This window comes from Neltuma alba, unplaced genomic scaffold (assembly GCF_004799145.2).
Source record: "Neltuma alba isolate B1F8T4 unplaced genomic scaffold, ASM479914v2 tig00001649_pilon, whole genome shotgun sequence".
Lineage (NCBI taxonomy): Eukaryota > Viridiplantae > Streptophyta > Magnoliopsida > Fabales > Fabaceae > Neltuma > Neltuma alba.
Window position 1 is genome coordinate 25,169 of NW_021632553.1, and position 26,570 is coordinate 51,738.

The 26,570-nt window shown below is 35.1% G+C and overlaps 3 protein-coding genes and 1 non-coding gene across 5 annotated transcripts; 3 read left to right on the forward strand and 1 right to left on the reverse strand.

Moving 5' to 3' along the window:
• The first annotated feature begins 1,658 nt into the window (after positions 1 to 1,658).
• Positions 1,659 to 7,395, forward strand: LOC114760867 (probable methyltransferase PMT15). Its single transcript, XM_028950168.1, has 6 exons — positions 1,659 to 2,734; positions 4,279 to 4,489; positions 4,886 to 5,171; positions 5,592 to 5,984; positions 6,092 to 6,169; positions 6,862 to 7,395. The coding sequence occupies exons 1-6, from the start codon at positions 2,042 to 2,044 to the stop codon at positions 7,088 to 7,090; spliced, it is 1,890 nt and encodes a 629-aa protein (XP_028806001.1). The 5' UTR covers positions 1,659 to 2,041; the 3' UTR covers positions 7,091 to 7,395.
• A 3,539-nt stretch (positions 7,396 to 10,934) lies between these two features.
• On the forward strand, positions 10,935 to 14,204 carry LOC114760874 (protein IQ-DOMAIN 14). 2 transcript variants are annotated; one of them, XM_028950184.1, is made up of 5 exons: positions 10,935 to 11,118; positions 11,209 to 11,375; positions 12,328 to 12,525; positions 12,696 to 12,764; positions 13,057 to 14,204. In XM_028950184.1, the coding sequence occupies exons 1-5, from the start codon at positions 10,983 to 10,985 to the stop codon at positions 13,648 to 13,650; spliced, it is 1,164 nt and encodes a 387-aa protein (XP_028806017.1). In that variant the 5' UTR covers positions 10,935 to 10,982; the 3' UTR covers positions 13,651 to 14,204. The 2 variants fall into 2 exon arrangements, with proteins under 2 accessions (XP_028806017.1, XP_028806009.1); XM_028950176.1 differs by having other exon boundaries at positions 10,935 to 11,375.
• Positions 14,205 to 19,031: 4,827 nt separating this feature from the next.
• Positions 19,032 to 19,105, forward strand: TRNAV-AAC (transfer RNA valine (anticodon AAC)). Its single transcript has one exon. It is a non-coding gene; the product is annotated as a tRNA-Val (tRNA).
• Positions 19,106 to 19,470: 365 nt separating this feature from the next.
• Positions 19,471 to 21,320, reverse strand: LOC114760916 (RHOMBOID-like protein 2). Its single transcript, XM_028950228.1, has 5 exons — positions 20,960 to 21,320; positions 20,565 to 20,728; positions 20,305 to 20,468; positions 19,882 to 20,132; positions 19,471 to 19,784 (listed from the first exon to the last, which is right to left on the reverse strand). Exons 1-5 carry the CDS (start codon positions 21,229 to 21,231, stop codon positions 19,670 to 19,672), a joined length of 966 nt encoding a protein of 321 aa, XP_028806061.1. The 5' UTR covers positions 21,232 to 21,320; the 3' UTR covers positions 19,471 to 19,669.
• Between the last annotated feature and the right edge of the window lie 5,250 nt (positions 21,321 to 26,570).

Below are 26,570 nucleotides of genomic sequence, written 5' to 3' on the forward strand. Positions count from 1 at the left end.
GTGTTTCTATTTGAATTTTTATATTATCTCTGAACACACATCTTGTTCCAAATTTAAAGTATAATTAATAAATACTTATTTTTAAGTAACGCCTTTACGGGATAAAACGCGTTAAATAGAAGTAATTATGATTAAAAATGATGTAACAGTAAATCGAGGGTAAGACTAAAAGATAAACATTTTTACGTAGTACATCAATTTTATTTTTTTTCAAATCCATACGATGAAATAGGGATGGATTAAGTCTATGATAAGCATTGACGGAAATAATCGTTGTCTGTTGACTCTCTGTCTTACCATTTGTGACCATTGCGCACTCTTAATTACTGTTATCTCAAAAGTCAACAATCTACATCATGCTCCTACTTACTCTCAATAATTCTTTTTTATTATTTATTTACTTTTTATCTTGAGTCTTCTCTTAATTCCAATTTTTATGACTTGCCCCTTATAAAGAATAAACAGCTGTCCCACCCCAATTTTTACCTGCAAATGAAACGACTGCGTCTGCCAGCTCAATCGGTGAAGGGGCTATGCCTTTTCCTTTGGGGTCGCAGGTCAGAGGAAGCATCCATGGTTTGGAATTTAACAAAACGACAAAGCACTAAAATGATGCTCTCAATCTGTTAACTCTATTCGAGGGATACTAAAATAATAGTACAGACCTTTTTTGATCGAAATATAGTACAGACCTTAAAATGTCACAAAACTAGCTTCCTTCTGGCTAGGGCACATAAATAGTGATTATTAATATATACTGACACAATTTTCCCCATTAAAAGGGGCATCCAATGTTTGGGCCAAGATAATGACAAGAGTATGAACAGGGGGGTTATGAACTTTTAAAGGGGCAGTTACATTTTACTTTCACAAAGTCACAAATTAGGACTTTATTTAAAATTTAAAATTGGCACATAAGCTTTTCTGATCCTAACTTTGGACTTTAGAGGATGGTTTGATTGAGCGGCAATGGCATCTAACATATCCTAAATAGGATCTCAAGTCTAAGTATTATTGCTCCCCCCGGGAGTACTCATATGCAAAAAAACTTTATACTAACAGTTCTTGATCCTTATTGAATTTCGACCCGTTAATAGTCTCACAAATCCAATGGCTTGGTGTATTAAAAAAAGGGTATTTCTTTTAAGACTTCAACAAGTAGCCGTTTGATTGTGATAAACATAAAATAATGAGATATTATGTGCGCGGTTAGGTGATGTTTTGTAGTCAAATTTAACTAGATATGGACTTACTTATGGCAGTCCAAACTAAACATGAAACAAGAAAGGAAATTTTATTTCGTACTGGGGTAAATTTTAATAGTAATTCTATCGTCATTATGTAACTTAATTAGACAATTCATTTTCCAGCTCCAACTCACAAAGTTTCCCCTAATGCCTCTTGGTAGGTGACAGAGTGACAGCAATCAAAGACCAACAAACACATCATGTCAGAAAATAGAAACCCATTAAATTAAAATGCTTTAATTACTCATGCCACTGTTGGTACTCTTTCTTGGTAGTGAAATGAAATAACCTGTAACATGTTTATTGTGTATTTTTTTTCGTTAACATAATACAAATTTTTTGTTTCGTAGCTTCGTACAAGAGGCTTGGGCAATGATGGAGTCTTTGTTTATGAACAATAGCCCCAAGGTCTATTTACTTAAAAAAATCTCACTGCAGAAAAATTCAGAAAGTAAGAAGATATCCTCTTTTTCCTCTATAATATTTGGGTCCGAGAAAGGGAAAGAAAGTGAACGAAGAATAATGGGATATACCTCACTTCTACAAAGACGAGACCCAATGAGTGCAATTACGTACAACAGTATTGGCAGTGGCAATCCATTGGCCCCCACGCTTTTCCAAGACACAGCCCCCACCCAATCAAACAATCTCCACACGCGCATTTCGCCGAACACTTCACGTCCCACTTTAATCTCTCTTCTCTTCTCCTCTCCCCTCTTCACTTCCGTTCCCGTACATAAGACGCAGCCTCCCAGCACACGACCCCGTTCTTCCAGATTCTAAAGCTCTGGGACATGGCTGGTGCTGATTCTGCATCACTCTATCATCCCACTTCCAAGCTTTCTAAGCCCTCTGCCTGCAGAAAAACCAACATCTACACCCTCGTCGTCATCCTCTGCGTCGTCTCTTACCTTGTGGGTTCGTATCAGAAGGGAGCAGCACTCATCTCCTCCGCCAAGACCACCACCAGCAACGTCCTCAATGTCCCGTGCGCTAAAACCTCCACCGCCGGGAACCACCGTCTCGATTTCTCCTCCCACCATAACGCTACCGGTCTGGCGGCGGAGGCAACCGTGGTGAAAAAATACCCCCGGTGCGGCGTGGAGTACAGCGAGTACACGCCATGCGAGGATCACGGTAGGTCGCTGAGGTACACGAGGACGAGGATGATATACAGAGAGAGGCACTGCCCGGAGCGAGAGAAGGGAGAGATACTGAAGTGCCGGATTCCAGCGCCGGCTGGATACCGGAATCCTTTCCCGTGGCCGAAGAGCCGGGATCTGGCATGGTTTGCGAACGTGCCTCACAGGGAACTGACGGTGGAGAAGGCGGGACAGAACTGGATCCGGTTCGAGGGAAACCGGTTCCGGTTCCCGGGAGGTGGGACCATGTTTCCGAAGGGAGCGGACGCATATATTGACAACATCGGAAAGTTGATTAATCTCCGGGATGGCTCCATTAGAAGTGCCATTGACACTGGCTGTGGGGTAATTTTGCCTTCCCTTTTCCTTGTTTTATCGCTTTTTCACTTTTAATTTCTTAATTCTTGCTTTTCTAAGCAAGTTGGTCCTTCTGTGGGAATCTTTGGATCACTTCCGTGAAATTTATTTGATTTTTTTGAACATCGTAAAATATCGTTGGTGCTTTCGAGAGAATCTTTTTTTTTTGGGACTGAAATCAAAGAATAAAATTGAAACAAATCTGTCTATACTTATTTTATTTAAGAGAGAGAGAGGGCAAGTTTATGTTGAAATTGTTAAATAGCAAAATTAGTCTTATTTAGCATTACTTCATTTAAATAGTTCAAACATACAAATTTATCCTTAATTAATTTATAACTTCCAAAATGAAACATGCCATTGAATAATCTAAATATAAATAATAATACTATATCAAAGTAATTTTCCTTTTTAAGTACTGCGATGTCTTTAACTGTACTTGGGACGGTTGGCTTCTTTCTACATTCTTTCTTCTTTACTTCTTTGTTGAATAATATGCTCACACACCTCTTTCTATATCTTAACTTCTTATAAAGTCTAAAATAGGTTGTATCTAATAATTTTATTGATGCATATTCAGTTATTTTTTAATGAGAAGATGCGGAAGTATCCCATTCTTCCTTGTTCATATCCGAGGTAGGCATTTAGTCGTAGTTTTTTTGAACAGGGGTAATTAATGTAGTTGTAATTGAGAAATTTCTGAACTTGAACTCTTGAAGACAATCTTACTCATTTTATCCTTTTTTAAGCTTTAAGCTTTGGAATTTAGTTCTAAACAGATGTGGGCGGCCGTCCTCGCAGTTTTTTAAATATAAATTTGTTTGGGGAATCTTTCATTGCTATAAATAACATTTTTTATTAACCAAAATTGCTATAAACAATTCAATAGGGTTGCTTCTCCCAAATTCGTCTTGCTATGCGTGAGATCCGCTTAGACACATCTCGGGGCATTGTCTCCATATTAACCCTTTATATCATGAGAATGAATTTTAAAAGTGCAATTACTGATTAAAGAAGTTTTTAAAAAGAAAGATCTTACGGTCATCAAGAGAATTCCTTTTCTTTCCCTCGTTTTTTTGGGTCCTTTTCTGCCTGAAATAGCCCAACGAATTCCAAAAGCGTAAGTTTTGACCGGATTTTAGCAGATTCATTCTGACTTTAAAGCTGTATTTTCAATAACAATGCGTGGTGTAATTAATATGTAATGATTCTATGTGCCTCCATTTGTCGCTTGCCCAGCGAGATTATATATTTCCTCCTAAACAATTCATCTGTCTCATCTCATCATGTATCAGCCATAACACTGTATCGTATCTGATCTGGGTCAAAGTCCTTTTTTTTTGTTTTTCGTACCATATTTCTTACCGGGAGACTGTGGGGCCTACTGCTATACATCCGTTGTTTTTGGCAATTAAAATGCATGGTTTGATCTTACATTGTAATGTGAAGCTTGAGTCCTACTTTTAGAATCGAGTGCCCCAATGTAATAAAAATGTCAATTTCAAGATCTGATTAAGCTTTGATGAAGGCAGGTGGCTAGTTGGGGAGCCTTTCTTCTCTCTCGTGACATCTTAACAATGTCATTAGCACCAAGGGATACACATGAAGCACAAGTACAGTTTGCTCTTGAACGGGGAGTTCCCGCATTGATTGGAGTGCTAGCCTCCAAGAGGCTGCCTTTCCCTTCTAGAGCTTTCGACATGGCTCATTGCTCTCGCTGCCTCATCCGATGGGCTGAATATGGTATCCTCACACACCATATATAAGTCGATCTTCATAAACACTTGTACCTTAGTATTTTGTACAAGAAAGATAGATGTAATAATAATGATGCCTCTATTTCTCATTTAGTTCTTTAACTCATTGCTTTGGACTGGCTGCTTTCTTTAGACTTCAGTTTTAACGGGTAAAGTAAATGTTTAAACCTGTCCCATGAACGAGTTAAACAAGCTGATTAACAGGTCTAGGCCTGTTGTGATCGTGCTACATTGCCACTTATAAGTTGTGGGGTGAAAGAGTTCCTTTGTAGAATTATTGATGCTTTGTTGATTGTAGGCCTCCGAGAGAAATTAAAGAGAATATATAGATTTATGATACAAGAGTTGCTTGTAATGATGTATTTTTTCGCTCCTTGGTTAGATGGAGTTTATCTAAATGAAGTGGATCGATTGTTGAGGCCTGGCGGCTTCTGGGTTCTATCTGGGCCTCCGATCAACTGGAAGAGACACTGGAAAGGATGGGAAAGAACGAAGGAGGATTTGAATGAAGAGCAGACCAAGCTCGAGAATGTGGCTAAGAGCCTTTGCTGGAAGAAGTTGGTGGAGAAGGGTGATATTGCTATCTGGCAGAAGCCCAAAAACCATTTGGATTGCAAAGCCAATCATAAGCGCCCTTTCTGCCAGGCCGAGGACCCTGACAAAGCCTGGTTTGTGCTTCAATCTTCTGACCTTTCTGTTTCTTTGCTCCTAAACTATGTAGTTAACATTTGTCCCTGACAATGCCTGCCGAACTTTGTATTTTGAATTTGCCCCTTCCTAGACCTGTTCATTTTCCCACTGTTTGTGCTTGTTTACTGCTGAGCTACGTATTTTGCGTTTGCCTATGACAATTCCTCATTTCTATTTCGTTTTTACCTTTCTCTTTCGTTGTTCCTGCACTAAGTATTTTTTTGACATCTGTCCCTGACAAGACCTGTTTGGGTTTCATTTTCCCATTGTTTTTGCTTGTTCGATGCTGAACTATGAATTTAGCATTTGTCCTGTCATGGGTGTTTACCAGAGCTTGAACTCTAAAATTGAAGTAATTTTCGACTTGATCTGTTTTTTTAATTGATTGCCATTTTCAGGTACACAGACATGCAAACTTGTTTGAGTCCTCTGCCTGAAGTGTCTGGAAGAGAAGAAACTGCAGGAAGGGCATTGAAAACTTGGCCCAAGAGATTAAATGCCGTCCCGCCAAGGATATCCATGGGAACCGTAGAAGGAGTTACAGCTGAAACATTCAACAAGGATTCTGAGTTGTGGAGGAAGAGGTTGTCACATTACAAGAAAGTGAACAACCAGCTAGGAAAACCTGGAAGATACCGGAACCTCCTAGACATGAATGCCTACTTGGGTGGATTTGCTGCCGCACTTATTGATGATCCAGTTTGGGTGATGAATGTAGTTCCTGTCCAGGCTAAGGTTAACACACTTGGGGTAATATATGAACGAGGATTGATTGGAACATACCAAGACTGGTTGGTTAAAAAATTCCTTATCTGCTCTGTTCAATGGAGTTTTCTTAACTTCTGTCACTCTTTTCTGTGTTCTTTCTAAAGCGCTTGTGGCCTTAAATTCTTTGCAGGTGTGAAGCAATGTCTACTTATCCTAGAACTTATGATCTGATCCATGCTGACTCGGTATTCAGCCTTTACAGTAACAGGTTGGTTTGCACGTTTTTTTATTTTTTAATTTAGATCAAATCAAGTCACTTGATGCAAGCCAAAAGCACGTTTTAATGAGAGAACGGAGAAAGTTCAACCAACCCTCGGAACACTTTTTTTGAAGAAAGTTTATTTCTTTTTTTTGAAAAAAAAAATCAGATTTAAGATAAAATTTTCAGAATGTTATTTATATAAAATATAAATATCTATTTTCATTTTCCTTGTTCAGTCTGAAAATAATCCCTCATCTCCATCTTCTCTTCTTTTTCCATTTGCTTCCTTCATTTTATCCCCCCCGCCCCCCATTCTTCCCCATTCTGCAACATATGAAAAAGTCCATGTTGATTAAGGTTTGGCTTGGATGGAGGGAAGAATGGGAAGAAAATAGGGAAAGGAAAATACCAGGAAGGAATACTTCTAAAAATACTACTTTTATTATTTCACTATTATTTGGAGTTTTCCCTCCAAGTATCCTTTCTTCTATTTTTTCTTCCCATCCAAACCAAGAGTAGATGTAAAAAGTATATAATTACATGTTAATCAAAAAGTCCATACTAATGTGTAATTATTGTTGATTTTTGGGAGGCAATTTCAAAACCTGAAGCGAAGGTCATTATTTTTTCTTTCTTGATGCTGTACTTTATTTTTGTGTTGTGAACCACACATAATAAAAGGGCATGTTGTGGTGTAGATGTGAGATGGAAGACATAGTGTTAGAGATGGATAGGATTCTTAGGCCAGAGGGCAGTGTGATAATTAGGGATGACGTGGATGTGTTGCTCAAATTAAAGAGAATCGTCAGTGGAATGGAATGGGACTCTCAAATTGTGGACCATGAAGATGGCCCTCTTCACAGGCACAAGCTCCTTTTTGCTGTTAAGAAGTATTGGACTGCCCCTTCTCCTTCTAACCACCACTAATTCAATCTTCTCTTGTCATTTTTCTTATTTATTCCTCTCTCCGGAATCAAGAAACAGGAAAAAAAAAATTTTGTTGGGGGAAAAAGCTAATTCAGTTTTAAATGTGCAGATCTTTTATGGTACGATTATAGATAAGGATGCTTTTGTTTGATATTGGAGTTGTGACTCAACAGCCTAATCATTGCATTAGATTTGAAAAAAAGATTGATTACATTCCTTTGCTTTGAAGTTCTTCAATACCTTAACCTAGCAATATGTATTGTATACAACTATAAATGTGTTAATTCTTGGAAAGTTGGGGAAAACTATAACTGTGAATAATTAACTTGGGAAAAATATTCCGTTATTGTCAATAGATAGTTGTCTGTCTGGGTTCAAGTTGGACCATAATTAATGTGTTTTAAGTCTGGTAGGCAGTAGCTGTTTTGTTGGTTATCTTAAATTTCCGGGTTTCTTCTGTGGCCGCACCTGAAAAACCCAATGAAAAATGACAAAATAATTATAAATTATGTTTTGCCCAACTTAAAAAAAGACTTAAAACCTCATTTACTCTATATTGAAATCTAATTTTTCAACTGTCCTCTGACTTAATATATGTATTTAACAAATAAAAATCTAAATAAAATGTAAAAAAAAATTAATACTAAAAATTTAATGATATGATTTATAAATAAGATGAAATAAGACATTCCCGAAGAGGAGTACTTATGTCGAAACAATAAAGGTAAAAGGACGAGGTGCGAGGCAATAAATGTAGAAACTAAGATGTTGAATTCCTGTAAACTGGCTGAGGGAAAGGAAGTCAACGAATTAATTGATGAGAGCTATATATTCTCTTAATTTGGAGTATGGTGGATGCATTCTTCACCAACCGGTGTTTGATGTGAAACTCCAACATTTTATTTCGGTGATGCAAAGAGTATATTGTCGTACATGAATTAGCAAAGCAGTAAGTAATCATGCTGATAAAGATTTTAATGAATTGACAATTACATGTTGATGGGTAGGCGTAGGAATTAAAAGTCCCATATCTGAAAAAATGTGAATATTATGAATGGAAAAGGTCACTTATTAAATGGAAGTATGGAACCCCCAAGTCCTAAGATTAAAAGACAGAGTTGGGTAGATAAAAGACAACATTCGTAAGAGACGAGAGAATGATTGTGCCAAACGGTGAGACGTATGGTGGAGGCTTGAGATTAGCCAAAAGAAGAACGAGGAAGTTGGGTGAGACATATGGATGCCTCATTAATTTGTTGCTGGGTGCTGTCAGTATCAAGAGTGGCATCACTGGCATCTGCACGCGGCTTGGTAGATCCATAAATATTCATTTATACTGCCTCTAATTCTAAATACAAAATATAAGAATTCATTTATCAAAACTAAGAAATAGTAGTTAACTCATTAAACATGTCTTAAATTGATTCCCCCCCCCCCCATTTTGCCTATATTAAATGAGGTTATGAAGAAGGGAGAAAAATAATTCTTCATTCGTCTCCTTTTATAAGAAACAATTTCTCTCGTAGGGGTGTATCTAGATATAATAAACAAATTTTTTTGATCTAAAATTTTGAACTAACTTTTATACTTTTTGCCTCATTAAATATATATCATTTTTTTATTTCTCCGCAATAAATGTTTACTTATTATCTTTCATATACTTGCTTTACAAATAAGAGTGGAGTTTAAAAAAATATGTAAATATCTTCTATATTTATTATTTTTAACTAATATTTTGGATCAACATATTCTTCTAAATATGACTTGACTTGTTAACTAGAGAGAGTTAATTATTTATGATATAAATTAAAAAGAGGGTCAAGTTAGTTATTTATTATCCTTAAAATATTTTTCCTTTAACGAGGATATTAAATAGATTAATGTCTCATGTTTAGTATCAAATTACATATATGAACCAGAATATACAGCTAAGAGATCATCATGTATTGATCTATTTAACCTTTACAAAACTTGCTCAAAAAGCTTAGTAATGCATCGGCTGATGAGCATCCCCAGCCAAAGGAACATTAACCTTTATCATTAAAACAATATATACAAGTCGCCATAACTCCGTAAGCTTCTCTTTAAATAAAAGCTCTTCCTAGCATCTCTCTCTCTCTCTCTCATGTATAAATATATATATTTATATAATGTATATGTCAGCTGTGACATTTAGTTTATTTATTCTTTGCACGTTGGCAAGTGACATCCATCAATACATCGCCCATACACTTATTAATGCCTCCCATTCGTCCCATGTATATGTACTTAGTATCTTTTAATCTTTAATATAAAAATTAGTTCACTGATTTAGATATATTAAAAAAATTAATTAAGTTAGTTATTTGTAATAAATAAGTGTTGTCTTCTCCAAAATACCTGTGCTAATCATGTATATTAGTTAGAACTACCATTTGATGAAACATTAAACATGTGTAACTATTATAAAGATTATCTTAAAAAATAGATAAATATGATAGATAAAATATATCAAGGCTTATGTTTAGAACTAAATAAAATATCAAATTAGTTTTTATATTAAATATCAGAGTTAGTATTTTCAACTATTCACTGGCTAATGGTACATCGGAAAAATGTACATTGTCCGTAGTTTTCTTTAAAAAGTTACATAAATACTGAGTGGTACTTATAAATCATAAGCGAGAATGCGTTTAGAGGGGGAAAAAAATATGAAATAGATAGCATTTTGCCAGGAATAGAATCAGCCAGACGATACAGAAAAGCCAGCATCAAGGTCACACAAGGTTAATTTTCATTACTTTCTTCTTTTATATATATTTTTTTTCAAAAATTATAATTCGATATTTGTCGTTTATGTGGAAAGAGGCCGCTGCGAGCAAGCATCAGTGCATCACAGTCCACCTTCGTACGTTAATATTTGTCGCATACGTTGTCACCTGCCTCTCACTACCACTTCTTCTATTCCACACATTTTTTTAACTATTTGTATAAAATTTTAATTTCAGCCTCGATTTATACTACCACCATATGTTATTGTAATATTTCTCTTATTCTTAATATAATATCTATTTAACTAATTTAATTAGATTAAAAAAGTTAAATAAGTTAGTTAATTATAAGAAATATGATATGTTTTTCCTAAAACACTATAATAATCTTTGTTAATATCATCCATCCCTCTTCTACTTAATTATAGTTGAGAGACTATGCAAAGGGATAATTTAAAAAAAATTAATAAACGTAAGAAATAGATCTTATATTTAAGACTAAAATCAACTCAAAATGAGGTTCTATATTAAAAACTGAAAAAGTATATTATTAGGATACATTATTACAAGAAGCCTAACAGAATAATAATAATAATAATGATCTTAAAGAAATGATTTTAAGCATCGGAAAGTTAGGTAGTAACTAATGGAGTGTTGGACAAGAGAGTTCTCATCCACTCAGTCCAAAAATCAAGAAAAATAGTTCAAAATATGGTAGAAAACAGATATAGATCTAAATTCTTCGCATTGAATTTTCCCCCAAAAAAAAAAAAGAGAGAGAGAGTAATTTGACGGTATTAGAAATAATATTGCAATTTTTCCTTATCTTTGGTTTGCTTTCCCAGTCCACCCAAATGAAGCCAGGCAGCGGCAGGACAAAACTTGCACCAATAGGAAAAGAACATGGCGTCGCGCGTGATGATCACTCTCTTTACTCCCGCGTCGTTTTCATCCCCATTCCCCAAGCGTTCAGCTATATATTCCTTCTCTTTCTCGCTTCTGTAACCGAAGTTCTGTTACTTCCTTCCTAGTAGCAAAATTCCTTCTCTTCTCACTCTCCCTGCCAATTCAATTCTCTCACTATGTTCTTCTCGACCAAAATCCCGACCATTTCGTTGAAATCCCCCGCCCTCCAATGAGATATGGGTTTCCTTCGGCGAATTTTCGGCGGCAAAAAGCCGGCCTCTCCATCCGAAGGCTCCCACAAGTCCGGCTCTGAACCGGTCAAGAGTAAACGGAGATGGAGATTCATCAAACGCAGCAAAGACAAATCCCAAAGTGCTACTTCTGATCTCAATAACACCGACCTTTCCACTTCTTCGCTGCCATACGGTGATTCCTTGAACGCTAATAAACATGCCATTGCAGTGGCTGCGGCGACGGCGGCCGTGGCGGAGGCCGCTCTTGCCGCCGCTCATGCAGCGGCGGAGGTGGTTAGACTCACGAATGGCGGTGGCGGTCCTAGCACAAGCCAGCACCGGTGGCCGGAAGACGTCGCCGCCGTTAAGATACAGTCGGCGTTTCGTGGTTACTTGGTAAGTACTATTCCCGAGGTTGTGAGAATTTTTTGGCGCTTGGTTTTCCGGATTCAACTTTGAAGTTCGGATCAACATGCAGCCATAGCACGTCAGCCGGTATTTTCAAATTTGTTTGACTCTCTTTGTACGTGATTTGATTTCATCCTCTGTTTTCCTGGCCGAAGTCATTTTCTTAGTTTTTCTCGCGAAACAAACACTTGTCATCGTTCCTCACTGCGTGTTGCTTTTCTGCTTCTTCATTCTATTTACGCTTTAAAATTAAAAAAAATATATCTCAATATTTTATGAAGTTACTCATATGAATTTCTCTCTTTTGACAGATATAAGTTCGTTTTTATCATTTTTCTCTCCTTTGAGTTCAGTATGAGCCCTTCATTGTGAGAGACGATAAAATTGAGGTCTCAATTACGATAACAAACTTGGGGGGAAAAAAAAAGGAAACGAGGGTGAGAATCATAAAGCCCCACGAATTATACTTTCCTTTGGAGCAGGAAAAGTATACAGTGGCTCTTCCGGAAAAAAAAAACACCAAAACTAGGTCGGTCCTTTTAAATGATATTTTGTATAATTATGGAACAGGACCGTGCAAGGATTTTTTTTTTTAAAAAAAATTCAGTTATATTTTTTACATATTTTTTTAATAGCAGTAAAAGATTGGTTGGTCCTATGCAAATCATGATGAACTATGTCTAGTAGGTTATGGACCAGAGTTGTGGTGGTTAGGCTTGCTATCACCAAATGATGCATTAAGAGAGTGATGGGCAAGTTAGCAAGTACTCATTTCTTTTTCACTTCATTAAAAGTAGAAACATCCTCAAATCAATTATAAAGGAAAATGTAAAAATATTTATTTATCTTAAAATTGGGAAATTTGGGTGAATTTTTATCATGGCAAGCCATGGAATGTTATTTGGAAACTGAAGTTAACAAAAGGGTTTGGATTTGAAAGGCAAAGAGAGCTCTGAGAGCACTAAAAGCATTGGTGAAGTTGCAAGCGTTGGTAAGAGGTCACATCGTAAGAAAGCAAACAGCAGATATGCTGAGGCGCATGCAAACTTTGGTGAGGCTGCAGTCCCGTGCACGTGCAGGTCGCGTGCAGTTGTCCCATATTCTCCATTCTGCCAAGTCTCCACTCTCTCATCACCCTGTAAGAAACCATGTTTTGCGCAATTTACATCTTTTTATGTCTGTTTATAATCTTATCCAAAGTTTTCGAGCTTGTTTTCGTGCCAAGTCAGGTCATTAAATTCCGCAAGTCAAGCTGGTGATTTGAGCGTGGTCCTTGATTTAACCTTGATGGTTTTACGTTAATTGCAGGTTTCTGAACATTATGGAACCTCACTTAGAGCCAATAGTACTAAATTTGAAGGATCTCCTCTTCTGAAGGTACTCATACTGGATAATGGGATGCTTCGAATGCTGGTTGTAAATGAGTCATCAGACTAAAACGTGTCTTCTTCTGAACCTATTAAATTTTATCGTTGTCAAAGCTGGGGTCGGTGTGGACTGGTCTCTTTGTCCCTTAATGGGCATTTGCTTCTGCTCTGTAACTTATATTTATCATCATCTTTTACTGCGTAAAACAAAAAAGAATTTTTGAACAAGTTGAGGACTTTAATTTGAAGGAAGGTTCAAACATTTCTCTAATTGAATAGCATTTCTCTGATTGAACCTGCAGAGATGCAGTTCCAATGCAAATTTCAGGGACATTGGCTCGGGGAGATCAAGGTTTGTATCGCAATGGTACGACAATTGGATGGAAGAAAATGTGTGGAACCATCCCAGAGGAGATGATGAGAAGAGTGATAAAATTCTCGAAGTTGATACTTGGAAGCCCCGCTTGAACTCCCAGAACGAGAATCCTTTGGCATATGAGTCTCCGTCAAAGCGTTCAACAAGCAGTGTAAACCAAGGTCTCTTCAGTTCCCTCAAGTTTCATCAGAAGAGAAAAGAAGAGAAAGCTTCAAGAACAGCAGAGATGAACAGCAAAGAACTCTCAGCCCATTCATATCAGAACAGTCCAGAGTCATTTTCTGCTTCAAGAAGAAGAACGGGTCCTTTCACCCCCACAAGGAGTGAGTGTGGCTACTTTGGTCACCCAAACTATATGGCCAACACCGAGTCATCTCGAGCCAAGTCTAGATCAGTGAGTGCGCCGAGGCAAAGGCTTTGGGATTCTGGAAATAATTCTGATAGGCTTGCTGATTTCAAAAGCCAATGTTCTACATCTTCAAGCCGCTTCAACAGAGTCTTGAGTAGCCATCTAAGGTGACACAATAAATTTAACCACTCTCAAGGAGGCATCAAATTTTATTCCTGATAAATGGTGTTTATGTACCTGAAATTTGGATCTTCAACATTTTCTTCTTTTAACTTTTTTGTCAATTTCAGAGAGAGACAGACATATAAAATGTATGAAACCCATTGAGCTCTGTACATTCTATGTCTATCTCTCTCTAAAACCTACAAAGAATAGAAATAAGGAAATGGAGAAGATCCGACCAAGATTTTAGCATAATTACCATGTTAAGGTGAGAGAAGTGTGCCTAACTTGTTTTAATTTGTACGTATGTGTTTAGTTTTGTCTATCTCTATATTATAAATTGTCTTTTTGTTTCTTTTCCTTCTTTTTTTTTTTGGTTTGGGGTGGAAATGGAAGAAGGTTTGGGAATGTAATTATTTGACCTGCATCGGTATAGTTTATTAAGAAAGTTGAGAGGGTTGATGATATAAATGTATTGGTTCCTACTTTCTGAATTTAGTTTGGTTTGTATTTATGTCGATTGTTTCCAATAATCCGATGGACATTTATATGATTTTCTGAAATTTTGATTCTCTAAATTAAGGATCCATATGAAGTTTTCACATATGTGAGTCCCACTTCCCTCTGTGTTTCTTGTCATCGCGGCAGAAGGTTCTTTCATTTTGTCCATTATTCGCATGAACAGAACAAACAAATTCAAGGGAGAAACTTTACCGTTGGAGAAGTAACGTTACATGTTCTTTAAATTTTGTTTTTCCCTTTAACTGGAAAAAAATGCAGGTATATATAATTCATACAAGATGACAAGAAAGACGTTATGGTTTTTGGTGTGATACAATATATACAAATGGATCTGCATAGTATTCTTATTCCTATTGTATTGAAGGGTGGTTGCTTTCGGTGGTCCATTTTTTTTGTGAGAGAAGAGAAACCGTGAAACAAAAGGATAAAAGAGAATGAATGCAAAGATATGAAGTGACATTTGACACTATTTTATTCTCCTTGGATTCTAAGCACAGGCCAACTCAACATACCTCAAGACAGACTGGTCACATGAACCTAATTTTAAGAGAATAAGTCACCTATTGTTCGTAGCATCTCTTAAATCTGACTCTTTCACCTCCTTGTTTTGTCTTCTCTACTTTATTCACCTTCTCACATTCCTTTCTTCTTCCCTTTATATTCTTCTTTCCCCTCACCAATCAAACCTATCGCCGTTTTGTCTTCTATTGCTTCTTTTCTCAGGTATCATCATATGCCTCTTATCATGTCTAAATCATTTTATTTAGCTCTGATATTGTATAGTATTCTAACTAACCAGAACTTGCCAAGTTTAGGCTAATGATGTGAAGCTCATACCAATAAAAAGCATATGTGCCTTAAATTTGGAAGAAAAAATGGACAAATTAAACAACCAGAAAGAGAGTGTCGGGAAATTTGAATGGTCTAATCATAAGAAGCTAGAATTACAAAGAAAAGAGGAGGGGGGAAATGAAAAAGGAATGTGAGTGCGCATGGATATGTCATCTTTTGAGATTCTTAATCATGGATGATTAGTTTAATTGCTCTTCACGTGGGGATAGTCCAACGGGGTAAAGAAAGTGCTTTACAAATTAAAGGAAGAGGATATCACACGAACGTGAATCACAATAGTAAAAAGAGTAAAACATGACATATATTGCGGCATTGAAATCTTTATCAGTAACATTGTTTTGATTCATTGAAGGAATTCTGAGATTGGTGTGTGTGTGTGTGACCCTAGTCTACAAATCCAGCTATCACCAAACATATAATAATTGATTAACATCAACTCAGAGTAATTAACCCAAAGGGTGGGGCAATCACAGTACATATGTATCCTGAAAAAGGCAACTTAATGAAGCAAAGTTTCTTTTTTACAATCAAAATGATTAGTTCTAAAGTCTGTAGCTCTTGTTCATCAAATTAATGTAATTTACTAATTTACATTCAAATCCCACAAGTTTAAACCAGAAAACAGTCTCTGCAGCTGCAAATAGCCTTCTATCTTTTGATATATCTGCTTCTTTAGGATGCTGCGGCATTTATATACAGACACAGAAGGCATGTCAGTAGGAAGCAGATACTGTCATTATATTTTCGTTTGTACATTATTTTGGACCCTCCTTTTCTTTTTTAAACCTAGTTATTTTGCTTGTGTGTGTGTCCAGGAGGAGATTCAAATCCAAAAATCAAACGACTGTAGAACTATTTGGATTCGCGGTAAAAAAATTAACTTATTTTCAATTTGATTTTTTGAAAAGTTAGATTGGTTAATGTAATTTATGTTTGAATTAATTTTTATAAATAAGTTAGTTTGTAAAAATAAAAGTTGTTTGGATTATGATTGAATAAACAAGTTTACTTTGTGAAATTACTAAAATAGGTATGACTTTTATTAAATAATACAAAATAAAAAATCAATTTACATAATATAATCATTTTAATTATTTTAATAGGAAGAAGTTAAATTTAAGGGAAAATGACAACAAAATACCACCTGAATTTCAAAAAGACAAATAAGGCACATGAATAAGCAAAATGACATATAAGGGACTGGGTACCAATCTGGAATTCAGATTTTTGACCAAAAGACCAAAATGCCCTGTCTGAAAGTGAGAGGAAAGAGAGAGGAAGACGCTGATGAAATACGGGAAGGAGAGAGGAGGAAGACGCTGATGAAATCGGGAAGAAGAGAGGAAGGAGAGAGGAAGACGCTGATTTTCGATGGGTTCCCACAGCTTAAAATGTTATTGCCTAGCATTTCTCTAAAAAATTTTGGTTTTGTCTCTGTTCTTCGCATAAAACCAATTTCAGAAAATGTGAAGCTGTCTGGTTTTCTAGTATTATTAAACCATTTGTCCTGAATTTTACAAAACGCATATTGTGATTTACAACTTTTGTAATGAAAGTGACTATTTTGTTAATGGGTTTTGCAACCTGTTTTCAGGAGATAAATAATTTGTTTGTAAAAACTAATAAAAAATTCCACGCTAAATTTGACAAAACGTATAGTGGGATTTACAACTTCCGTAGTAAAAATGACCACTTATTCAATGGGTTTTGTAACATGTTTTCAAGGGATTGGCAACTTATTTCTAAAAACCAATAAAATTTCACGCTGAATTTTACAAAACATATAGTGATATTTACAACTTTTGTAGTAAAAATTATCACTTCTTAAATGAGTTTTGCAACCTCTTTTCAGGGGATGAGCAACTTGTTTCTAAAAATCAATAAAATTTTACGCTGAATTTTACAAAACATATAGTAATATTTACAACTTTTGTAGTGAAAATTACCACTTCTTAAATGGGTTTTGCAACCTCTTTTCAGGGGATGAGCAACTTGTTTCTAAAAATCAATAAAATTTCACGCTGAATTTTACAAAACACACAATGAGATTTACAACTTTTATAGTGAAAATGACCACTTCTTAAATGGCTTTTGCAACCAGTTTTTAGGGGATGGACAACTTATTTCTAAAAACCAATAAAATTTCACGTTGAATTTTACAAAATATATACTGGGATTTACAACTTTTGTAGTAAAAGTGACTATTTTGTTAACAGGTTTTGTAACATATTTTTGGAGGATGAGTAACTTACTTTTCACCACCAATAAAATTTCACACTGAATTTTACAAAACACATAATGTGATTCACAACTTTTATAGTGAAAGTGATTACTTCTTCAATGGGTTGTTTTCACCAGAAAGGCAACTTATAAGCATAAATAAATCATTCAATGAACGTGCACCTGAAGTACGTCACAATAAATATTGAACTATTAACTTTCATAATTAACTACATGTATAGTAAAATTTACCATTCACATAATGGGATTTACCAAAAACCAGTAGGCATATGACAGCAATTATGTTACGTAATTGCTTGCCATTGTTTTCTGATTTCTCCTTCATTATTCACCGAATACTAAATATAAACCCTCAAATGCAATAATCCTGTTCCTATTTCACTATGAAGCAGCCACAAAAATGAATAATCCAAATCCCTCCATCAACTTCTTTGCCACAAGTTCACTCCCTCTCTCACTACAAATGCGGGATTCGGATTTAGTTTCGCCGAGTGGGAGGATTGGTTTCTCTGAATAGGGGGATTCAGTTTCACTAGCTGAGTGGAGGGATTGGTTTCGTCGAGTGGGGGGATTCGGTTTCGCCAAGTGGGGGGATTGCTTTCACCGGTAGGAGGTGATTTCTCTCTTTCTCTATCTCCTCAGTTTTCAAACATAATAAGGGCAATTCGGTCATTAGGCCAAAAATCAAAATTTCAGATTGATACCCAATGCCTTATTTGTCATTTTGCTTATTCAGCTTCCTTATTTGTCTTTTTGGAATTCACATGGTATTTTACTATCATTTTCCCTAAATTTAATGAATAAAATATCTTTATATTAGATATTTGTGAAAAAATTTTGAACTAAATAATATTATATAATTAATTAAATGATATACTTGTGCACAATTTATGTAAATATAAAATAAAAATAATTTTAAAAATTAGAAATATTATTAAAAAATTTTATGTTAAATGAGTATGTATGCATATGTAAAGGAAGACGGATCTGTCGCAAAGAGGAAAGGAAAAGCATGTCACAACAAAAAAATAAGGGAGAAGAGAGGGAATCTGGTGTAAAAGCTCGATCAGAAAAACAAAAAACAGCCAGAAATAACTTCATCAAATTGCACGATTGAACGCAACTTCTAGTCATACTTCAGATATATTAAAAGCTAATCCAAACATACTTGTAAGCCTAAAAGCTGTTTTTTCATGCTTAGACCGTCACTCCAAACAGACACTATATATGATTCCTACTAGTCTTAATACTAGCAAGACAAATTCATCAGAATGGCTCAAAAAAACATGATTCATGGCTCAAATCATTAAGGCAAGGGACTGGAATGAAGAAAAAGTTAATGTGACTAGACTAAAGCCTATCCTAAACCTAACCGGCATTAGGGTTATATAGGTGAAGGGTAAGCCCATGAAGCATTCATACGCCCTTGCGAGTCTCTGCGATTTCCTTCACAAGTCACAACACGGGCTTTCCCTTTACTTAGGCTAATGGGCTCCTCCTCCACCACACCAACACCACTGCTACACATATCATAATCTTCTGCTGCTTAGGAAATAACATCCTTTTTAGCAGCAAGTTCATTGAGCATGTAAGTGTTTCAAGAGTTGAATTAATGCTGTTAGATCAGAACTATTGGGCTGGTGTGCAATGTGAACCTTGCGGTCCAACCATGAATTTTTTATGAACCTTCCAGTCAGATTCATAGTTTATTGGCAGGTAGTTTTTTACTCTTAATTTTCTGTTTTAAGAAGACGCAAAGCGCATGTTGGCAACGAGGTGTCGTGGTGTAGTTGGTTATCACGTCAGTCTAACACACTGAAGGTCTCCGGTTCGAGTCCGGGCGACGCCACATGAGTATTTTTTTTCCCACGTCCTTTTGATCCTTTTGGGTGACGACCGGACCTGAACCCAATTATATGTGTTACGCTGAATTCTTTTGCCCTGCATCATAAAACCCCTTTTTGTCTTGGGCTTAGAATACACGTCAGTATTGATCTGGGCTTGAAGTAAAACTGGTCCTAAGATTTTAAATTTGATTCGAATTGTCAAAATCGAAACGTCAACCCAACTTTAAACACACCCATTTTAGCATTAGAAAACGTTACACTTGCGTCATTGTCAGTTTTAACTTTTAATTGAGACGTTTACCCCATAATGAATAGACGTGCAAATGATAAATTGACGCTAGATCTACCCCAACAATAACAACAATAATATTAATATTGAGATAGCAAACGTAATTAACATTTCTCTTTATTGATATCTTACAAAAACAAAGGTCACAAATAAATTCTTCACGTAAGCGCACATAATTGCTGTAAGATAAAGCAAGGGCTAATTAATGTGAACTAGATATCAAATAAAAGTTGCTGAGTTTGTGTATAAGCTAGGATGAACACAAGTACAGCAATGTTCAAGATTCATTGCATTTCCATCTTGAAGTTGGGACACAAGTCAAGTAATGGCACCAGTGGCAGTGATCATAACCATTCTCTCCCTTGAACAGCATCACCGTCCCAATGCTTAACCTGACATGATCGAGTTCAGCCACCACATCAGCTATGATCTGTACAATGTTAAATCATAACGTGATCTTATGCAAAAGGATGAGATAAAGGATGTTACCCAAGAATGAGAAGAACGAGAGAGATAATCCAAAGAACATATTGGTAAGGCTTGTATTTGGACTTGAGGCGTGCAGCAGCAGGAAGATGGTTTTGCTCTACCCAACCGAACCGTGGACGAGGCAGCAAGATGAAACCCAGCAACAAACCTGTCGTGAATCCTCCTATGTGTGCAAAATTATCCACATGGGGTAGTATTCCTATCCCAAGATTTATCACTATTATCACCACTAGTGTCACCAATGCTGCTGCCTGCAAACAAACAAAACAAAAGATGCCACAAAGTTCAGATCTTCAGTACTAAAGCTGCTAATTCAAGTGTCTGTCTTAATGCCCATTGGGATTAATAATGGAATTTTGTCTCATAAAGTGTGACAGTTTTTTTCCCCCTTCTAGTTGGTACTTATTAGAATGGTTCTTCTACCTTGTTGGTGTAAATGGTCCAGTTTGTGATGAGTTCAGAAAGCATTGCTCCAAGAAGTCCAAAAAGAGCCCCTGAAGCACCCACTGATATGTTGTTTCTGATAAACAGAGAAGACAGCACGCTCCCTCCAAATCCAGACAACAGGTAGATTATTCCTATCTTCACTGCAAAAAAATCTCAGCCAAACAAAATGTTACCACCAAATGAATGTTATCATAATATGGTAATGTTTCGCAGAAAGCGGGATTATATATTCGTACCAAATCCAAATTGCTGTTCAAGGCGAATGCCAATGAACACAAGGCTCAGCATGTTTGCAACTAAATGGATCACTCCAGCATGCAACCATATGCAAGACACAAGCCTCCATCCCTCGTGCTGATTCACAACACTATCCCATTTCAAAGCTCCCATCTTTGTCAATCTTCAAAAATCAACACACTTTTCTCAAATCAATTGCTCGATAGCACAAGATTATTCCAATAGCTGAAGAATTTTTAAGTAAATGCATGCAAGTATTTCTGAAAGTAGAGACACACCGACAGTGAGGAAAACACCAAGGTGCGATCATGCTTCATGACAGACTAAAGACAGAAACGTAAAACATGAAATCAGAAACATAGGTGTTGGAGGAAAGCAATGGATCAGCTCTTACGTTGAAGAAGAAGGGCCAAACAGGGGATTCTCTTGCAGAGGCTGGAACGACAACCTCCCGAGGAACCTGGCCACACAGTCTCCTTGAAAACCCAGATTGTTACGAGGACAATTGTTAACGTACATGGACGCAATGAAAACCCCAACATTGGCCACTACGAACATCGGAACCAGCCATGAAGTCCACTGAGTTTCTGGATCATAGCCATGGGAAGAAGAAGCAGAGAAGTCTCTGTTCTTCGATCCTCCTCCTTCTAGATCTCTTCTAGGCATATTCGCTTGTCCTGTCCCAAACCCACAAGCAAAGTCTCAGACTTCTTCTCGAGAAAATCAATGAAGACGGTTAGGGAGTGAAGGAGATGAAGATGGGGCGGATTTAAACGGAGGAGGAAAAGAGGAAGTGGTGGTTGTGGGCTTTGTGGGTGAGCGATTTCAGGCTTCCAACTGACGCAGTAAGCAAGAGGGATGGATCCTCGGTGTTCCATCTTGTACGGTTCTTCGTTGTCATAGCCAATCAATGTTGGTTCCGGTCGGGAAGCTGCCACGTGATTGCGCACGTGGTTCTAGAGACGTTGACTCCCATAGTCTTGTCATGGCGTGGCGACTGCTTATTGGTCATATTTTGAAGTCCGGTGTGGGGGTGCGAACAGTGGATTGAAGCCAGAGTGGGAGGTGTTTCGTTTTCGTTTGGCGGTAAGTAAGCGGAAAGAGGCATTTGAAAGTGGCATGTTGCTTTGCTTCGCTTCGCTTCCAACATCCAAACAGTTAATATATATTTTGAATCAGAATATAATAAAATATTTATTTCGATAAAGATATATATTATATTTTAAATGAGCAATTAAACAGTTTGATGAGGGGTTTTTTCTTGCTTTCGTATCTTCCACAAATATTACTAATGTATTTTGTTAAGAAAGGGTGCATTTTGGAAAGAAATTCCCATTGTTAGAAGTATTTTATCATCATCTCACCTACCTGACTTTGTTCTTTTGTGAAACTTTATTAAACAATTGCTATATCTTATACATTGTTTAGCTTTTAATCATATTGATGGTCCTATTTTTTGGACAAATAGTACTGCAACTTTTTTCCCCCAAAAGAAGAGGGGCTAATTTTGTTTTTTAAAAAAGAGAAAGAAATAGGAATTTATATTATTTCAGTTTAAAAATATCTGGGAAAAAAAGTAAAAGTATGGCATTAACTTAATTATGCTAATCAAATAGTACTGAATAGATAGAGTCAAACGTACAATCTTACAATTAAAGAGTCTAAATTTGCATTATGCGATTGATAGAAAGATTTACTTTTTATCATTTGACAGTGACTCTATTTTGTTCTGGAAAATGTGGTGCAATGTGGGTCATCTTATTGAGAGTTACACTTTCAGCTTTTCGTTGTGAGTATTAGGAGGTGTTTCGCAAGATTAAAAAGTACTTCTCAGGTGCGTTTTTTCAGAAAATGAGACAAACTCCTCTACATATATATTTCGTAAACCGTAAAAGTACTTTTGAAATTATGGTTTGGTTTCCATCCAAACACCCCCTTAATTGGTTGTTTGGATGAACTTCTTTTCTAACTGACTTATGGAAAAAAGTAACTTTTCTAACTGACTTTTTATAAGCAATTTGGAGTAACTTTTCTAACTAACTTTTTATAAGCAACTTCTCCAATTGTCATTTTCACTCATTTTACAACTAAACTCACTTTTCTATTTAATCATCCAAATAACTTTTAACTTTTTCAACTGACTTTTTATAAGCACCTATCCAAACGTAAATCGTATTATACTAACTGAATTTTATTTTAACTTTAATTATAAAAGTCAATTAGACTATAAGTCAATTTTACCCAGCGCCAATCCAAACTCACCCTTAGAAGATTAGATGCATAGATCTTGTTGGGCCGATCATAGAATTGAGCCCAGTTATCATCCAGTTGACTTTTGAACCAAGTTTTTTTCTTTCTTTTTGACCTTGTGAAGCAAGTTGAAAGTCAAGGCTTGGTAAAAACAGATACCCATTATTTAACTAACAGAAACTGGGCGTGGCAACCAACAAGAGCTGACGTAGTGAGTGAAAAATCAACTCTTAGCTCAAAAAATTATGAGCTATCGAAACTTAACTCACTTAAATTTTTTATAACAAACAAAAGGGTGTGGCAAAAAAATTAGTCCCTCGCGACATGAAAAATCAATATTCAAATTCCTAATGAGAAAGATGCTTTCATTTAGTGCAATCATTATATATTATCTTGAATAGAATTGTAGTCAAATAAAAGAATCTCAACATATGATTTTCTAAAAGGTATTAATCATATATTTGCCTGTGACTATGTCAACTGGGGCCAATTATGATGTCAAATCTTTTATGATTTTATTATAGTTAACTCTATATATAATCATATAACTAATATTTTAACTTATAATTGTCTTGTCCTTGCTCTTGTGATGTAATAACAAAGGCATTTTTTAAAATAAGTTACAAGTTTCATCCCGTTTGTAGTTTTAAAGGGATAGTTTTTAAAATTGAAAACAGTACATGTTTTCTGTGGTATGAAATAAAATTTTAATTTCACGTTGCAAAATAAAAATACATAACAAAATTTGACGATGACGGTTACGTAACTAAGCAGCCGCGAAGGCCCTATTAGCATAATAATCATTTTTCCATGTGTTTGTTGGGTTCTTCTTTGTCATGATGAGATTAATACAGCCGCTAGAAGAATTAAAAGGTCTGATACCCTCTTCTAACTCAATTAAATCATTCATAAACGTGTCAACAATATTAAAAGGGTTAAGCCATGTATAAACACACACAAAATTATAAACCATGCTTCAAAAATAATATAAGTGTGTCTATGTATATGTTATATAAAATTTATAGAAAGTACTCATTCGATACTTAGTATAAAAACACTTTAAAATGAATTTTATATTTAAGATTAGAAGAATAGTATTTATTTATAAATCACAAACAATTTCATTCATTCCATGCCTCTTGTCATGCATGAAGGGAAAAAAAAAAGTACTAGATATTTCTCATTCACTCTTTGATATTTCATAGTTTGATATCATTTTTTGTTCATACTTTAAAACTTAACAAAATGGCGCGATTATTTCTCATTGCTGGTTTCATTTTTCTGCCCCTGTGTGTGTATATATATGTATACTCATCCCGTTTTCAATGTAAATTATAATTAATTAATTTAAGTAGATTAAAGTTGTTAGGTAAATTACTGAATATAATTTTTTTTCTAAAATACCCTAAGCATCTTTCCTAATTCATTTTCTCCTTTTCATACTTGATTATTATTGAGGAAATATTAATAGGGTTAATTTAGAAAAAATAGATAAAACAGATAAATTTGTGAAATAAATATTACATATATAATTAATATCAATTTTTTAATTAGGTCATATATTGAAAACTGGATGAGTGCGTATATTCTTGAAGCTTCATACTTAAAAACTAAAATCATTCGCTATTCTATTTATATTTAATAGCTAGGTAAGGTAAGCTCTTGACATAGATTGCTTACAGAGGGGTGCATTTAATCAATCGCTCGTCCATTGAATCTATCAAATACAAAATCAAAATGTATGTTCACAGTTCACACTTCACACATTGTGTTTTGGGCATTGTATTGCCATCTAAATTATCAAATTGCTGCGAGAGATAATTTCATATTTTCTACTATTTTAAAATTATAAATTATCATTCACAAATTTGTTATTTATGAATTACGAGATGAAATTATAAAATGAGATTTAGAAACAGAAAAACGAAATCAACGTGACTGATCTGATAGACACTCTACTTACTCAGTGTCTGTTATAACTCAAATTCGGATTAGTCAAAATCTACTATATATTTAAGGATTAATACAATTTTTTATCATTTAAATTTGTTTTTATTTTGATTTTGGTTCCTCAAATTTTAAGCTATAGATTTTGATCTATCAAATTTTGTTTCATTTAAAAATTGATTATTATAATTTAATAAGAACCTGGACGATTTTACTTCTAGAGGACCGTGATCTATGATATAAAATTTGACAGGCTAAAATTAAAATAAAAAAATTTGATGAACTAAAAATTATATTAATCTTATATTTAAATACAGGGTGATCTGTTAAAAATTAGAATAATGATCATGTATCAACAGTTAGTTAGTTTATTTCTGAGGCGTATATATTCGTAATCGTGATTTAAACTTTCTTTTGACAGGAACATGGTCAAAGAACTATAAAAGGACGAAATAAAACCAAGGGGGGGAGTAGAAATTAAGTAACTTTATTTTTCACCCAAAAGTTGATCTTCAATTATATGTATTAACGAATTTGTTGAAGTAATTTTGCATCTTGAGATGACGTTATGGTATTTAACTACATGAAATTTTTTAACATTGTATTTAACTACGTTAATGAATTCATAGTTTTCTTTCACAGTTTATTTATTAAATTATAAGTAATTAATTATTATACTGCTTCATTAATTTTTTTTAAATTATGACTATTGCAGATTTGGAGTAGTAACTCCAGCACGAATAAAAAGAAGCATGAGAATTTTTCATCCAAATCATATGCTAATAAATGCAGTCCCCCCCCCCCCCCCCCCAAAAAAAAACGAATCGCATATATTGAAAATTGTGACTCAGCTTGACTTTCTTTTCCAGGGAACATAGTCAAAGAACTACAAAAGGACGAAAATAAAGGCAAAAGTAGAAAATAGAAATCCGTTTTGCAAGTAACTTTCTTTTTCGCCAAAAGGCCTATCTTTATTTTTTTGTTTAGATGAAAAAAGGTTCATCTTCAAGTAAATCCAATCAATATCTTGATTTTGAAAAGCGTATCCTCATTATTTAATTATCATATCACAACACGATGCATGCTTTCATTCATAGCAAAATAAAATTCATCCAAAAAAACTCATTATTAGAAACCATGCATTAAATTAAGGGCCTGTTTGGATAGCAGGCCAAACCATAGTTTGAGAAAAAAATCACCCAAACAGACACAAATTATCTAAAACCATGGTTTGAGAAGTGAATCCATTCTGCTTCTGGCTCAAATTGAAGAGTATGACTGTGCCTGTTAGAATAAATCTCAACAATAATATGACTTTAACACCCCTTAATTAATTTTTTATAAACATGTTTAATCTTATATCTTGTAAATAAATATACACATATTAATTATTTATTAATTACATTATCTTATGTATTATTAATTATGTTGGTAAAAAATATATTATTAACAATTTTATTTCTTCAAATTAAAATATATCATACAATCTATGTTTTATGTAATTATCATATTAACTTATATTTTTTTTAATAATTTGTACATATAAAAAGTGCTTCTGATAACAACTATCCAAATACTCTCACTTCTCAGAATCACTTTTTCACAAAATCTATTTTTTCCAGAATCTATTCTCCAAACTATAGTTTGGTTTCATCCAAACACCCCCTAAATGTGCTAAATAAGATTCTACGAGGGTGGAGCTCAATTCGGATAAAAATGGTAGTTAATGCAAGAAATATAAATAATTAAAATTTTTTTGCTAAGTAATAATTTTATTTGAGATATCATCAAAAACTAAATGTGAGTGC

Coding starts and splice junctions, on each gene's coding strand:
- LOC114760867 (XM_028950168.1), top strand. CDS start 2,042: ATGGCTGGTGCTGATTCTGCATCACTCTATCATCCCACTTCCAAGCTT. Junction 4,490..4,885: donor CATCCGATGGGCTGAATATG/GTATCCTCACAC, acceptor CTCCTTGGTTAG/ATGGAGTTTATCTAAATGAA. Junction 6,170..6,861: donor TTCAGCCTTTACAGTAACAG/GTTGGTTTGCAC, acceptor GTTGTGGTGTAG/ATGTGAGATGGAAGACATAG.
- LOC114760874 (XM_028950176.1), top strand. CDS start 10,983: ATGGGTTTCCTTCGGCGAATTTTCGGCGGCAAAAAGCCGGCCTCTCCA. Junction 11,376..12,327: donor CGGCGTTTCGTGGTTACTTG/GTAAGTACTATT, acceptor TGGATTTGAAAG/GCAAAGAGAGCTCTGAGAGC. Junction 12,526..12,695: donor CTCCACTCTCTCATCACCCT/GTAAGAAACCAT, acceptor CGTTAATTGCAG/GTTTCTGAACATTATGGAAC.
- LOC114760916 (XM_028950228.1), bottom strand. CDS start 21,231: ATGCCTAGAAGAGATCTAGAAGGAGGAGGATCGAAGAACAGAGACTTC. Junction 20,729..20,959: donor TTTGGCCCTTCTTCTTCAAC/GTAAGAGCTGAT, acceptor TGATTTTTGAAG/ATTGACAAAGATGGGAGCTT. Junction 20,133..20,304: donor GGACCATTTACACCAACAAG/GTAGAAGAACCA, acceptor GTTTGTTTGCAG/GCAGCAGCATTGGTGACACT.